The 16,562-nt window shown below is 42.2% G+C and overlaps 1 protein-coding gene across 2 annotated transcripts in view; it reads right to left on the bottom strand.

Annotated features, from left to right (window-relative positions):
• Positions 1 to 16,562, bottom strand: part of HDAC4 (histone deacetylase 4) — a 450,554-nt gene that overhangs the window by 339,886 nt on the left and 94,106 nt on the right. The window contains exon 3 of one of the 2 annotated variants that reach the window (XM_030579819.1): positions 11,883 to 12,186. The exons of the other annotated variant lie outside the window; for it this stretch is intronic. Coding sequence (XP_030435679.1) covers positions 11,883 to 11,907 — 25 coding nt within the window. The 5' untranslated portion in view covers positions 11,908 to 12,186. The remainder of the gene's footprint in view (positions 1 to 11,882; positions 12,187 to 16,562) is intronic. 2 annotated transcript variants of the gene reach the window in all.

Here is a 16,562-nt window from a genome sequence, read left to right as displayed (position 1 = left end):
ACAGCAATTGTCCTTTGGGTTACAACATCATTTAAAAATTGTTTGTTCACTGCTTGATCTTTTTATACCAGTTTGTGGGTGAGCTATCATTTGAGATTTATCAACTGTTTTTAAGAGACTGTGAGATTAGCATTTTTCCAAGTGTCTGACATTTCCTTCAGACCCCTTTTTCCAATAACCACAGTACCGAAGGATGAAACTGATAGATGTGAGCCCTTGGTTTGTGTAGATTGGATGGATTACTGTAGGAAGCGGACATTTGTTCTCTATGCACATTTTTCATGATAAATAAATAAGATCATGGCATGACATTATTCAAACATCAGCCTCACACTTTCTCTTCTATTACAGGTGGAATTTCTGAACATGCTGACACTGAAGAGAGTCACAGCTACTTGCTTTTCTTCAATCACAACCTGTCTCACTGTTCAGAAGATGAGGAAGAAGTATAAGGCCTTACCCTAATGTTGCTACTTAATAGTATTTCATTACCCTCTATTTAAATAATGTTTTTTCCCCTTGACAATACTTGTAAAGTAAAAATCTGAGTATGCATGTGGATTTTAAGGCACTTTGAAAACCAGAAGCGTTGCTATCTACCCTGATAGCACTTCCAAGGAAAGGCCCTAGAGAAGAATGCAGTTAGAGAGCAACAAAGGCTTGGCTATACTCGAAACTTCAAAGCGCTGCCACAGCACCGCTTTGAAGTGTGAGTGTGGTCGCAGCGCCAGCGCTGGGAGAGAGCTCTCCTAGCACTGCACGTACTCCACATCCTCATGGGGATTAGCTTGCAGTGCTGGTTACGCTGACGCTTTACAGCGCTGTATCTTGCAGCGCTCAGGGAGTGTTTTTTTTCACACCCCTGAGAAAGTTGCAGCGCTGTAAAGCACCAGGGTAGCCAAGGCCTAAGGTGCACTATACTCTCAAATATGCAAACAAATGGAATCAAACTTCCATTAAATGGGTTTTCCTTGGGTTCAGTGGCCACATGATGTCACTTTGAGCCACTCACTTACTCTGATGGCAGGCTGCCCGCAAACACTCTGGCTTACACATGTGCAAGCAAATCTCTGACTCATCTGTTGACACCAAACTGCGGATCCCACCTTTACTATAACTTTATAAATATTGCTTCCCAAAGGGCCATGGGCGCTGGACACTAGCAGAAACCAATCCCAAACCAGTAACATCATTTTGAAGAGAATCAGAGCCACAGTGTAAGCCCCAGGCATATACAAAAATCTGTTACAAGAACTGTAAGATTTTGATGTCAATATAAAATGTTTATTTTATCTGAGGGAAGAAGAGACTATTTCAGAAAGATTTTGTTCAAATAGCCTCAATATTTGGACCATTAATCCTACTCTGGACCTCAAGAAGGAAAAGTTTTCAAGACAAACCCTGCAAGCTTGTGAATGTTGGAGGACTTTGACAAGACTGGTTAAGCAGTAAACTAGTCTCATCCTTAACCACAGCACTGCTACAGCCCTACTATAATCCAGGTGGGAAGACATTTTTGGTCTGGCATAGCTATATGTAAATACAGGTCCTGGCGTTCAGTATATTGTGTTACAGATGTAAGCAAATGCTGGAAAAAAGTTATTTTAGCAGATAGGTGCGTGGATAATTATAATCCATTCTGGATAAGCACTGTAGCTATTAGTTGTGGGTTTTTTGCATGTTAGAACTGCAGTATTAGCTGAAGTCCAATATTCTTCAAACTTACCTTGGGACTGGGGTTCAAATGAAAAAAAAAACATTTCTCACATTTCTTTGCCTTTAGAACATCTTAGTGGTATAATTTTCTTTCATAAACCACAATCTGGTGATGTTCATGCAGTTATTTTCCAAGTCTTGGTCTTTCCAGGATATCAGAGATTGGATTTCTTTTCTTAATCTGAGAAAGCCTTTAACATGGTTCAGGAACACTTAATACAGTTCTCTCCATAAATACAGCAAATCTGAGCCACCCTGCCTGGTTTCCCCAGCAAAGTCTCTGCATTCTAGATGGACATACTGTGAATTGTATGAGAAAAGACATTCAGAATAAAAGCTCCACTATGCATGGTAATATCTGAAAGTTTTCAGATTATGTCAATTTTTCATCTTATTTTGAGATTGTCAGGTAGTTCAGTACCAATATTAGGGTCTTTGTAAACAAAAAGTGTTTTACAAACCCTAACAGAAATCCATTAAAATTTTACAGTTTTTAATGTATATATTTTGTTAAAAATGTAAGGAATCTACATTGTCCCACTGAACCAGAAAAGCTTTTCTTGGAGGGCTTTACATCTTTAATTTACCTTTTTTTTTTTTTTTTTTTGGGGGGGGGGGAAGAGGAAGAGAGTCCTGCACAGTGGTAACCAAGGCATCCGACGACAGGTGCCAAAGTGTAAGAAAAATTGCCAAGATTTTTTTTTCAAATTCAAATATTTTTAAAATTTGTTTTTCAGAAAAGTATGGTATATACACAGTAAACATTGTGACTGGAAGGTTTTACTGCCACTCATTTGGAATTACCTGGATAACTCCTGTGGTTTCACTGGAGACATTTAAAAGTAAAGTCAATAAAACATTTTTATCATGTAATCATGTCTATAAAACACAAATATTAGTGTCGCAGTCAAAGCACTAATGGCTTTTTATCCCTCAATGATGAGACTCAGTGGAACCTTGTTAAATTGTGAAGGCGTCTATCCAATATGTTTAACATCACAGTACAAAACAACAACTAACAAATGGTGGATGAATGACATGGTATAGGAAACCATCTTCATATTTTCTGGGGCTGTTCCAAATTAAAAGGGTTAGAGTGATGTTAGAAAACTGAGGCTAAAGCTATTTCAACTACATATTCATCCTAGGGTTTCGTACTAGTGCCAAATACACGACATCTGGGCATATTTCAAAGAAGACTGGCAAAGCAAAGTCCGTAATAGACTTCATAAGGGCTTCAGCGTCTCTTCTCTTTGGTGATAGGAAGATCTGCCTGGGCTAATGGTTGGTTTGGGTTTTTGGTGGGTCTTTGGGGTGGGGGGATAGAGAAAGGGATGGACAGTTGTAAGCATCATTCTGGTTACGGTGGAAAAGCTTTAAATCAGAAATGTCTTGCAACATGGCAAGTAGGTGATTCAGAATGGATTTATCTGATCTTTTCTGGGACTTTGCTCCACACCTGGAACCCCGCTACCTATTACAATGTTAAGAAACTCCTAATATAGTGTTAAGGAAATGTGCTTATTTACAATAAATCAGGAAAGACATCTCCTCAGAGTCCTTGTGAAAGTCTCCAATATGTATATTTTGTTACATTACATGTTATTACTCTGATTCCAAAAAACATCACTCCAAAGAAAGTGTAATTCACAAGAATAAGATCTGAGAAATGGAAAGACTTACTACTTGTCTAACCATCTGTAACTAAACTATTTGATGGAAGATGGGATGAAGTGATTAAAAACAAACTGATAACAGAATGCAACACATACAGTTGTCTGTACTGCCTCAACTCTACTATACCTTGTATAGCTGAAGTAACTAAACTTTTTTTATCTTTAATAAACTAATAGCAAATAAGTTGACTGGAGTACAGTAACTGATTGGTACTTCTATAATTTTTTTAGATTGAATCCTCCAGTGTTATTTTAAGTGATTTAGCAATGGGACAAAAAAGTCACTGATGCTGAATGTTCAAACAAATCTACCGATTGAAGTATCTGGGCTCTTCAATAAAATTTTGGAAAGGACTGTCATAGGAGTTTTGGGTGAAAGCATACTTAAACTGCTGAACAGCAGCAGTACTGATCATGCCTTTTATACAGGACGTTACAATTAGTGATATATTAGTATGCAAGATAAACACAGTTCTCATAAGAGAGAAAGTGGGTGAAAGTAATATATTTTATTAGACCAACTTCTATTGAAAGAGAAAAGAGAAGCTTTTGAGCTACACAGAGCTCCTCAGGTCTGGGAACTGTACTCAGTGTTCTCATAAGTAGATACATTTGTGTGGCTATCCTTTCATGCCATTTACTCCAAGAATATAGGGGAAGTGGTTCAACTTCACAGAATGGTTTAATATTTTTCTTCTTATGCTCTCATGGTGCAACACATTTAGCTTACACTTCTTGGAAGACATGATGATGTACTATTTATAGAGTGAAACAGTTCAAGGTGCATGCCTGCTGCAAACAACTGAGTGACTTGTTTTCATGGTAATCGATCTATACAGCATGGATTACAAACAGTTGTTTCGGATTCATTCTCACTCTGCTAGCATCTCCCAGGATAAAAATGGGTTTGCCAATATAACAGCTGCTATTGAATAGGAAAAATGCTAGCAGCTGCAAAGGCTTTAACTTGAAACTGTAGGTAAGTTTTGTAAAGATGTTCAGCAAATACAGCTGTTCGAAAATTTTGCATACAGATGTACACCACACCAGAATAATATAGTATCTAATCAGTTTCCACTTATTTCTTTTGTAGTGAAATGAGGAGGATTAGCTTTACTGATTGGGCTAGAGTCAGGAATAAAATTACTGTTGTAAATCTTTTTTGAATACGTTTAAGGTAAACTTCCTTTTAGCTTGCACTTAAAAAGTTAGGTTGCCACATTAAAAATCATTTTACAGAAGCATTTTAGTTCTGCTCTTAACTTATATTATTAAAGTTACAAATTTAAATCTCATTTACGTTTCTCTCTCTTTTTCTGTATTTCAGCATGGAAGGTATAACTAGACTGATCTCTGCAAGCAAGTGCCATGTTTCTCCAATCTGAAAATCTCGCTCTTTTCCATGTTGTAAGATTCCAATTGATAGCTTTGCAGGACTGCAAACTATCAAACCTTAAACCAGTCCTAGTGTAAGATCAAGTTTTGGATCTCAAGAGTATTTTTTGTGAGGAAAATTTACATTTGGGATAAGATTTCAGGGACAGGATTGTTTTTGTTGTATTTTTTAAATGGTGGCTGTTGCTACACAGAGATTTGGAATGATAAATGGATCAATGACTGGACAGAGAACAGGATGTGAGGCAGTCAAAGATGAATGATAAATGCAACTGATTGTACAGTGGTCAGCACTAAATGTGATCTATATACGTATGCATGCACTGGAAAAAGATTAGTTATTGTAGGGGTTATATACAAGACAAAACAGAATTAAACTTTCAATCCAGCAAAGCAATCAAAACACGAGTTTAAAAGCATGCGAGTTCCCTCTCAATGGGACGCCGATGTGTTTTAAAGTTAACCACGTTTTTAAGTGCTACATTAGATCAGGACTCAAGAGTTCCACTGTATCCCTACCGTATAAGGAGAGAAGCAACAGGTTGCTTAATACTTTCCATCATAAAAATTCTTGCATTCATTTCTTTGAAGAGAAGAGAACTCTTCTGCAGTTTGCAGCTGGATTCTGAAGTTTGGCAGGGGGATAAGTGCTGGAGTCCATGGGCGTAAAATGCCTTTCAGGTTTGTAGTTACAAGCTAGTGAAAATCAATTTCCAATCCATGATTTGCATAATACATCTTGATTTCATCCTGCTGTGTGAATAGGAAAATCTATCCCTGCTACCTGAAAGTTGCCTTTCATCAAGCAATAAGATCCACAGCTCTGTTACTCATCTCTTACGATGGGTACTTCAGCCTGCTTGCAGCTAAGGGGCAGAACCAAGCCTGCCCATCACTGGCAGCAGGGGAATGACCCACATCCTGGAAGTTCCATCCAGTTGAGATTACTTCCACAGCCAGGAAAATTCAAATCTACTTTTCTAAGGTACAGACACTGTTAAAATGTAGTTTGAGAAAAAAGCATAATAATTTTGCTTAGTGCAGAATAGTGAATTTCACCTAAAAACTTTAATTCTTCGATGTCAATATACATTTCATTCTGGATCACAAATTTCTCTCCTGGGTAGATCTGTGGACTTCATTACTTGAAGAAAGGACATCTTCAGGTAAGCACAGGTACATTTTCCTATTTGTAGATAAACCAATTGGTTCCAATGGGATTTTGGAAACAGGATCACTAAGGGTATGTCTACATTATGAAATTAGGTTGAATTTATAGAAGTCGATTTTTTAGAAATCCATTTTATACAGTCAATTCTGCATGTCCCCACTTAAGACCATTAACTCGGTGGAGTGAATCTACAGTATCGAGGCTAGCTTCAACTTCCGGAGCATTGCACTGTGGGTAGCTATCCCACAGTTCCCACAGTCTCCGCCGCCAACTGAAATTCTGGGTTCAGCTCCCAATGCCTGATGGGGCAAAAACATTGTCGCGGGTGGCTCTGGGTAAATGTCATCAGCCCCTTCTTCCCCTCCCCCCCCGTGAAAGCAAAGGCAATAAATAATTTCTCGCCTTTTTTCCTGGGTTACCCGTGCAGACGACATACCACGGCAAGCAGAGAACTCGCTCAGCTCACCGTAAGTCTCCTGGGTGCTGCCAGAATGGTACCGGATTGCTACACAGCAGCAGCTCATTGCCTTTTGGCAGCTGACGGTGCATTACGACTGGTAGCCATCGTCGTCATCTCCTGGGTGCTCTTTTAGCCAACCTCAGTGAAGTCGGTTGGGGGCACCTGGGCAGATGTGTGCTCCTGGTTGGCCTTGGCGAGGTCTACCGGGGGTGCCTGGACATAAATGGGAGACGACGATGGCCAGCAGTTGTAATGCACCATCTTCTGGCAAGCAGCCAGGTGACGACAACAGTTAGTTGTACTGCACCATCTGCTGCCAGCCTAAGCTGTATAAGAGAGATGGAGTGGATCAAAACAATAAAAGACCAAATTTGTTTTGTACTCATTTGTATTCATTTACACACACACCCCCGCCGTGAATATTGGGGGGAGGGATAGCTCAGTGGTTTGAGCACTGGCCTGCTAAACCCAGGGTTGTGAGTTCAGTCCTTGAGGGGGCCATTCTGTGTGACAACCCTGTAAGCCAAACCTGTAATCCATGTCGTCAGTCGCCCCTCCCTCCGTCAGAGCAATAGCAGACAATCGTTTCGCACCTTTTTTCAGCACAGACGCCATAGCACGGCAAGCATAGAGCCCACTCAGATCACCACCGCAATTACGAGCACTGTAAACACCACACGCATTATCCTGCAGTATATGCAGAACCAGAATATGCAAAAGCAAAACCAGACGAGGAGGCAACGGCAGCGCGCTGATGAGAGTGATGAGGACACGGACATAGGCTTCTCTCAAAGTATGGGCCCTGGCAATGTGGACATCACTGTGTTAATGGGGCAGGTTCATGTTGTGCAACACCAATTCTGGGCCCGGGAAACAAGCACAGACTGATGGGACCGCATAGTGTTGCATGTCTGGGACGATTCCCAGTGGCTGCCAACCTTTCGCATGCGTAAGGGCACTTTCATGGAACTTTGTGACTTGCTTTCCTCTGCCCTGAAGCGCAAGAATACCAAGATGAGAGCAGCCCTCACAGTTCAAAAGCGAGTGGCGATAGCCCTGTGGAAGCTTACAACTCCACACAGCTACCGGTCAATCGGGCATCAATTTGGAGTGGGCAAATCCACTGTGGAGGCTGCTGTGACCTAAGTAGCCAAGGCAAACAAAGAGCTGCTGATATCAAGGCTTCCCTAATTGTGGTGAGGCAATAGACGGATCCCATATCCCTATCTTGGGACCAGAGCACCAAGCCAGCGAGTACATAAACCGAAAGGGGTACTTTTCAATGGTGTTGCATGCACTGGTGGATCACAAGGAACGTTTCACCAACATCAACATGGGATGGCCAGGAACGGTACAGGATGCTCGCATCTTCAGGAACTCGGGTCTGTTTCAAAAGCTGCAGCAAAGGACTTTCTTCCCAGACCAGAAAATAACCGTTGGGGATGTTGAAATGCCTATATTTATCCTTGGGGACCCAGCCTACCCCTTAATACCATGGCTCATAAAGCCATACACAGGCAGCCTGGACTGTAGTCAAGAGCTGTTCAGCTATACGCTGGGCAAGTGCAGAATGGTGGCAGAACGTGCATTTGGATGTTTAAAAGCATGCTGGTGCAGTTTACTGACTCGGATAGACCTCAGAGAAACCAATATTCCCATTGTTATTACCGCTTGCTGTGCACTCCACAATATCCGTGTGTGAGTAAGAGGGAGACGTTTATGGCGGGGTAGGAGGTTGAGGCAAATCGCCTGGCCGCTGATTACACGCAGACAGACACCGGGGCGGTTAGCAGAGTACAGCAGGGGACGTTGCGCAGAGCAGCTTTGAAAACCAGTTTCATGACTGCCCAGGCTACGGTGTGAAAGTTCTGTTTGTTCCCTCGATGAAACCCCCCCACCCCACCCTTGGTTCACTCTACTTCCCTGTAAGCTAACCACTCTACCTTCCCCCCTTTGATCACCACTTGCAGAGGCGATAAAGCCATTTTTGCTTCACATTCATGCATTCTTTATTAATTCATCACACAAATAGGGGGATAACTGCCAAGGTAGCCCAGGAGGAGTGAGGGAGGAGGGAAGCACTGGGTGGGGTGAGGAAGGAGGGAAGGACAAGGCCATACTGCACTTTAAACACTTACTGAAGGCCAGCTTTCTATTGCTTGGGTAGCCCTCTGGGGTGGAGTGGTTAGGTGCCACACCATGTTCTTGGGTGTCTGGGTGAGGAGGCTATGGAACTTGGGGAGGAGGGCAGTTGGTTACACAGGGGCTGTAGCGACGGTCTGAGCTCAAGTTGCCTTTCCTGAACCTCAACTATATGCCGGAGCATATCAGTTTGTTCCTCCAGTAGCCTCAGCATTTCCTCTTGCCTTCTGTCACCAAGCTGACACCACTTATCTTCACCCCGCCACCTGTCCTTGCATTCATATTGTGCTTTCCTAGACTCTGACATTGTCTGCCTCCACGCATTCTGCTGGGATCTTTCAGCGTGGGAGAACTGTATGAGCTCAGAGAACATTTCATCGCGAGTGAGTTTTCTTCACTTTCTAATCTTCGCTAGCCTCTGGGAAGGAGAAGATAGTGTGAGTGTTGAAACATCTGCAGCTGGTAGAGGAAAAAAATGGGAGAGTGGTAGTTAAAAAGACACATTTTAGAGAACAGTGAGTAGACTCTTTCACGGTAAACCTTGCTGTTAACATTACATAGCACATGTGCTTTAGGTACAAGGTTGCATTTTGCCTCTTACTGAGGGTATGCCAGTTTGGTGTGAGAGATCTTTCACGCAGGGCTGAGCAACAGAATTTGGCTTGCAGGCAGCCATGGTAAGAAAGTCTTTTGGCTTCTTTAACCTTCATAACATGGGAATGGTTTCAAAACAGCAGCAATGCCCTCATTTCCCATACCAAGCAGCTGCTGGGTTGGCCATTTAGAATGGGTTGGCCATTGAAAAGGAGGAGGGGCTGCGGTTTTCGGGTTAACGTGCAGCATAAACTCAATTAACCCCACACACACACATACACCCACCCAATTCTCTGGGATGATCCCTTCACCCTCCCCCTACCACGTGGCTAATAGTGGGGAACATTTCTGTTCAGCCACAGGCAAACAGCCCAGCATGAACGGGCACCTATGAATGTCCTCTTAATAAAATCACCCTATTTCAACCAGGTGACCAGGAATGATATCACTCTCCTGAGGATAACACAGAGACATCAAGAACAGATGCTGTTTGAATGCCAGCAAACACCAGGACCATACGCTGCCATGCTTTGTTATGCAATGATTCCAGACTACGTGCTACTGGCCTGGCATGGTAAAGTGTCCTATTATGGAGGACAGACTAAGGCTGCCCTCCCCAGAAACCTTTTGCAAAGGCTTTGGGAGTACATGCAGGAGAGCTTTACGGAGATGTCCCTGGAGGATTTCCGCTCCATCCCCAGACACTTTAACAGACTTTTCCAGTAGCTATACTGGTCACGAATGCCAGGGCAACTTAATCATTAAACACGCTTACTTTTAAACCATGTATAATATTTACAAAAAGGTACACTCACCAGAGGTCCCTTCTCCACCTGGCAGGTCCGGAATGCAGCCCTGGGTGGATTCAGGGGGTACTGATTCCAGATCCAGGGTGAAAAACAATTCCCGGCTGTTGGGGAAAACGGTTTCTCTGCTTCCCTGCTGTGAGCTATCTTCCTCGTCCCCAAAACCTGCATCCCTGTTGTGTGCTACTCCACTGACGGAGTTAAAGCACAGGGATGGGGTAGCGGTGGCTGCACCACCTAGAATGGCATGCAGCTCATCACAGAAGCGGCATGTCTGGGGCTCTGCCCCAGAGTGGCTGTTTGCCTCTCTGTTGTTTTGGTAGGCTTGCCTCATCTCCTTAAGTTTGATGCGGCACTGCTGCAGGTCTCTGTTATAACCTCTGTCCTTCATGCCCTTGGAGATTTTTTTCAAAATGTTTGGACATTATTATTATTATTATTATTATTATTTCTTTATTTCCTCTTTTGGAACGGAGTTCTGACAGCACGGATTCATCTCCCCATACAGCAATCAGATCCCATACCTCCCACTCAGTCCATGCTGGAGCTTTTTCTATTCTGGGACTCCATTATGGTCACCTCTGCTGATGAGATCTGCACTCACTGCAGATCCCCACGCTGGCCAAACAGGAAATGAGATTCAAAAGTTCGCAGGCCTTTTCCTGTCTACCTGGCCAGTGCATCCGGAGTGGAGAACGTTGACTAGAGTGGTCACAATGGAGCTCTCTGGGATAGCTCCCGGAGGCCAATACTGTCAAATTGCAACTACACTACCCCAAATTCAACCCGGCAAGGTCGATTTCAGTGCTAATCCCCTCATCAGGGGAGGAGTACCAAAATCAATTTTAACAGCCCTTTATGTCAAAAATAACAGCTTCGTCTTGTGGACAGGTGCAGAGTTAAATCGATCTAACGCTGCTAAATTCGACCTAAACTCGTAATGTAGACCAGGGCTAAGTATGGACATTCAAAATGAGCTAGATTATATATAGATAGCATCTTCTCCCAAAACAAAAGAAATGGAACTGGCTAAAACTGAATAACCAATACTCAGAATTTGGTGAAATAATGGCTGTCCAGAAGATCTCAATACAGTAGACACGTCTACTCTGTCCTGAGATTGTCAACAATCCTAAGGACTGGGCCATGATACTTGAGGAAGTATTTATTGAATTTACTATGAGAGTGTAAGTTATGACAACTGTGAAGACTATCTGTCTAAATTACAAATACAAATTATCAGTGCTTTCTCTAAGACGACCATAACATCACATTAAAAAATTGTCTGATGGAGACAGCAGCCATTGGGAGGCCTACTGTAAATGGATCGGAAGTATAACAAGGCCTCCTGCAGAGGTTCAATCTGGGCAGTGCTGTAAAGAGCAGAATGAGGTTCCAAAGGTCATGCTTTATGATCTTCCAGGATCGGGATAATGTTGCTGCCCTAAGGAAGTATTTAACATTTGCACTGATATAACACTCCTTTTTTTTTTTGAACATGCCAAGAACATAAAAATACAGAGACTGGGGTTTTTTTTGCTTGGACACTCTTATACCCCCACAATAAAGCCTTCCTTGGAAGAATGCAAGGCTGTGTTTCACTGGTTTAACATGGTAATTAAAACTATGAACTTTGCACTACTCAGCAGAATAAGTTCTATTTGTTGTCTGAGGCACATGAGAGAAATAATGACTTCATCTAAGTTATGGGTTTTAAATTGGCATGGGTCCTGGATGGAGGACTGGCCTTACAATAGCAGACATTCTCTGAGATAGAGACATCCAAAGATCCAATACTAGGTTAATCAAGCCTGAGAGCCATAGCCTCTTCAGATAGAAAAGCATAAACATTATCCCCACTGCTCTCTTGTTCCTATCCTTTCCACCTGCTCCCAGGATAACAAGACAGACATTGCAGGTACCTTGCCCAGCTTCAGAAGAGGTCATTCACCACTTAACATCCATCCTGGGTCCTGACACAGAGAGCGGACAGGACACTTTATTTATTGTTTCAAGATGCAAAGAGTTCCATCATCAGCCCAAGAAGTTGTCTTACAATGGAGTAAAATAGATCCGGGTGTAGGATCCACTCTGCTAATCTAATTTCTATCACATTACGTCTTGGTGTTCATCTCCCCGTGGTTAGCAGTGCACCCAGAGGTAGGAATCTTTGTTCGATGCATGACAGGAGAATCTCTCTCTGGGATAGGGTTGATCATGTTGTTCCTGGTTATTACGAAAATCCTATCAGACATGTTGACTGTCACATCCAAAATACACCTGTTATCCCTGTAAGGAACAGTATTCAGACCTAGAGGAATCACTGCATTTCAGCAGGTGGATGCTGTGCCCTCTCTTCCTAGTACCCAATTCCCTGAACTCACTCAAAAAGATCCTGTCCCAAAAAACACCCTGATTCTCTGCATTCATCAGTTGAGGGAGCAGAGAATATACAACTGGAGCTAGATCTCTGCCAATGGATGAGAAAACTAAACTAACAAACATCTATTTAATTCTCATTCTGGTGCATCTCGACAAAACGATGAGCAGTTGCAGAGGCACTAGAGTGCTCTCTGCAGAACAGAGAAGACAGCACTGTATTAGCATATACTATGCTCATATTTGGAAAGTTCTCTTCACATCCATAGAAGTTAGACTGATGTTTTTTAAAAGTGATGAAAACTTAATTTATTCAGAAGCTGACTATCCTCATTCTCAAGCTTACCTGGAACAGCATCTCATTCACGACTGCCTCGTAGTTTTTCAAAGCCGTGAATGTCTTTCTTTGGACATCTGCACTCTACGAATGCTTGGTACAATAAATTTACAAATACAAAGATTGAGCACACAAGCAGTCTATCAGGAAAGACACTACATATTAGCTAACACCAGAAACTCAATCCTCCCCTACCCTTCCAGGACTTATCAGAGATCAATACACCTCTTCTCTTCCAAAAGAGAGACAAGAACATTCCCATCTATTACCCCATTATATGTTGTAGACCAAACTCTTCCCCATTCACTCCCTTAATACCTGTCAAATGAATGATTCACCAAAGCACAGGCTACAGAGCAACACATACCAGGTGGAGCCCATACACAAATGCACGAACAAAACAAGCTGAAACCCACTTTGTATCTGCAATACCCTACATGTGCAATATTGTGAGGCTCAGTATTCACAGAGCAATGAGATCCCTGTGTGAAAGATGCACACGTGCTCTGAAGCCATGCCATTTCACCTCTTCAAACGATCACTGGAAGCCACCTGGGATTTAAGTGAGCCTAGAAGCCTTTGTAATTAGAACAAAATTATCCTGCTATGGTGTCAAGTATCAGAGGGGTAGCCGTGTTAGTCTGGAAATTTCCACTACATGCATCCGACGAAGTGGGTATTCACCCACGAAAGCTCATGTTCCAAAACGTCTGTTAGCCTATAAGGTGCCTGCTATGGTGGTCTGCCTAATGTTACCAAAAACGGTGCACCATTAAACTATCCTTCTCTGTCCCTCTTTTCCAAGCATATTGCCCAAATTACTAGAGAAAGAGACACTGGGGAAAGTGATAAAAATATGAGGCAAAAACAATCTCAGAATGAAAGCTTGCTTCATCTGCCTCTCCTCAAAGTCTGGAGGAAAACTGTTGAGAACTAGAGAAGCTGGCATAGTTACCTGGATGAGAGATGTGAAAACAGAGCCTTTTGACCAGCTGCATGCATCCAAGTTTGCACAGAGGACCTATGGTCTTTACTGGTGGCAAAAGACTGGATGAGGATGGGACAGATTTGAGAGAGAGAGAGAAGATTTACCACAGGAAATATATGCATGGTTTTGCAGATGAGCCTGGTACATGGTATTTTTCAGCTCATTTCAGCACACTTAGAGTTTGGCTACACTTGCGAGTTACAGCACATTAAAGGAGCCCCAGGCGCACTAGCTCAGTACCCCTCCACACTGGCAAGTCACACAGAGTGCTCGGACTCCACGGCTAGAGCGCTCCTGGTACTCCACCTCAGCAAGTAGAATAATGTTTGATGTGCCCCCACTGGAGCGCCCCAGCATCAGTGTGAACTAGGTGTTGCATTACTACACTCTGATCAGCCTTTGGAAACATCCCATAATCCCCTAAAGTCAAGTGACTCGTCATTGTTTTGGATATGCCCTTTGAAAGCTCCATTTGACAGCCAGCATGCTTATCTGCTCCGAGACAAAGCAACCATTACTGCGGAATGCTGTGTGCGAGAGAGGCGCAGAGAGAGAAGGAGACCTGCTGCTGTCTCAGCTTACAAGACAGCATGCTGATATGCTCTCAGCCCCCAAAAAACCCACTCTCCCCCCTTACATATACATACAACATATTCGTGATCACACTCCACCCCAGCCCCATTTAAAAAGCACATTGAGGCCACTTGCATGCTGGGATACCTACCACAATGCACTGCTCTCTGTGGCCATTGCAAAAGCTACTAATGTGGCAAGGCCAGTGCATTGGCAGCTGTCAGTGTGGACAGACTACAGCGCTTTCCCTACTGCGCTATGAAGGCTGGTTTAACTCAAAGCACTCTACATCTGCAAGTGTAGCCATGCCCTTAGTCTGGTATAAAGCTCGAGGGAGTTGCTCACAAGCATGTTACATGTAGTCTTAAACTAGTGCCAATAAAACCTTTTACCGCATTGATAGAAGACTATCAGATAAGACATTGTACAATATCTCTTTCACAAAAGGACAAAGAAAAGGCCACCCTGGCAGAGGCTATGTGGAATCTCTTTGAAATCCACTAGTAAATAAGCACTTCAAATGATGAGATATTTAGTACATTATGTTAATATTACAACTTCATAAAATAGGAACAGATTTCATCTTTTTCTACAGCAAACAGACATCAGCTGCATCCTTTCCTACTGAGTGTAAAAGGCTTATAGAGTTACACCCACATTTCAATAGAAACAGACTATAGTGGCACCTTAACAGTATTATGATAAACTGTCAAAGTCTACAAGCCAATTTCACTTGTATCAATCTTTAACCAGGACAGTTCCTAGTGCTTTTAGGTTTATTACAGTTTCAAAGTCAAGGACAAATCAAAATTGGCTGCAAACAAAAATGCATCATGACAAGCAAGAAGAAATGTTCTGACATTCATTACAACTGCAAAACAAAACCAGTATGGGGTTTCTGAAGTAAGCTTATAAATATTCTAAAAAAAGATGCAAAGTTGTGGAACAAGCAAAAAAACCAAAAAATCTATTTCATAACCTTTAAATTATGCACATGGGGAAATTCTCTTACCTACACTCAATTACTTTTAACTGTCCATTCATCAAGGTCTTCCTTCTCATGTTATCCACAGGAGGCCAACAGCCCTCACCAGACCAAGAGCTTCCTACAAATTAGAGCTCTTCTTGTGGCTAGCTTGGCAGGAGCCACCAAGAAAGTTCCCCTGTAGCTCAAACTAAGTACAGTTCCATTTAAAACTGACTATGTAAAAAAGGATATTTTCTTACTCAGAGCTACTCGATATTCCAGAGTTACCTGCTTACTTTAGAGACAAAAGAAATCTCCTCCCCCACCCCCACTCCAAAAAACCATTTTCCCTGCTACTTTTTATTCCTGACTGAAGGGATGCAGAAGCACATCTCCCTTCTTCACAGAGCTAAATCCTAAGTGCTTGAGCAGATTTCCACATCAGTTTCTTGTCCTCTGAAGTTGAAGTCACTATTTCAAGGCAAAACAATGACCATTTATTAACTGGAAAAAAGTTTTTAATTTTAAGATTTCCTTTTCAGTATTTGTTCACCTGCTTCAAATAGTGCAGCTGAGTTTCTTTCAGCTTGTATGTGTAATTGCGTCTCTGTACAGTATACATCAGATTTTACATTTTATATGCTCATTTAAGCCTAGATGGCTGGTTAAGCATAAAAAGACAGGAAATTGAATACATACTTGCTCAGTTATTCTGCCATCTGCCCCTTACACTAAATTTTTTGAACAAATTAGAATTTGGTACATGCCTCCACTGGCTGTCACATGTTCTACACTGCAAGAACAACAGGGGGAGATTTTCAAAAGCAAATGGCAGTGAGCCACTTAACTACAATAGACTTTCAGGGAGTTAGGCACTTAACAGCCATCTGTGTCTTTGAAAAGCCTCCCCCAGTTTAACGTTCTCGCTTGTTAGTTAGTTTGATTGCATTCAAGCAGAACTGATTTCATACTGGCAATTTCATTCTCTGCTTTTAGCTGTATTTTTACAGATATCAAGTGTCCCAATACCAGTAGCATTGGCAATTCCTAAGTCAACACAGTCCAATGTCAATTAAAGTTCCCAGGGGCAGATACGCAATGTGATATTCACAACCACTTGAGTTTTAGTGTTTTTGATTGTTAGCTCCATATATGAGTCATGTTAGCACTCACTTAAAATCCAAAAGTATAAGACTTAAAACTACATAAACAGATTTGTACTATGTGTCCAGACAGAAACATCAGCTGGTTTCGAAAATAAGAACTGATGGTCAGGGAAGTTATATGTCTCTATAATGGCTCTTTGCCAAAGACTGAGGCATTGCTGTGTTGCTTAGTCTCCATATGGGTTTTGTGCT

The sequence above is a fragment of the Gopherus evgoodei genome, chromosome 11 (assembly GCF_007399415.2).
Source record: "Gopherus evgoodei ecotype Sinaloan lineage chromosome 11, rGopEvg1_v1.p, whole genome shotgun sequence".
NCBI classification, from domain to species: domain Eukaryota; kingdom Metazoa; phylum Chordata; order Testudines; family Testudinidae; genus Gopherus; species Gopherus evgoodei.
The sequence above is the reverse complement of the archived record's forward strand: the minus strand, read 5'-3'. Positions and strand labels throughout refer to the sequence as shown.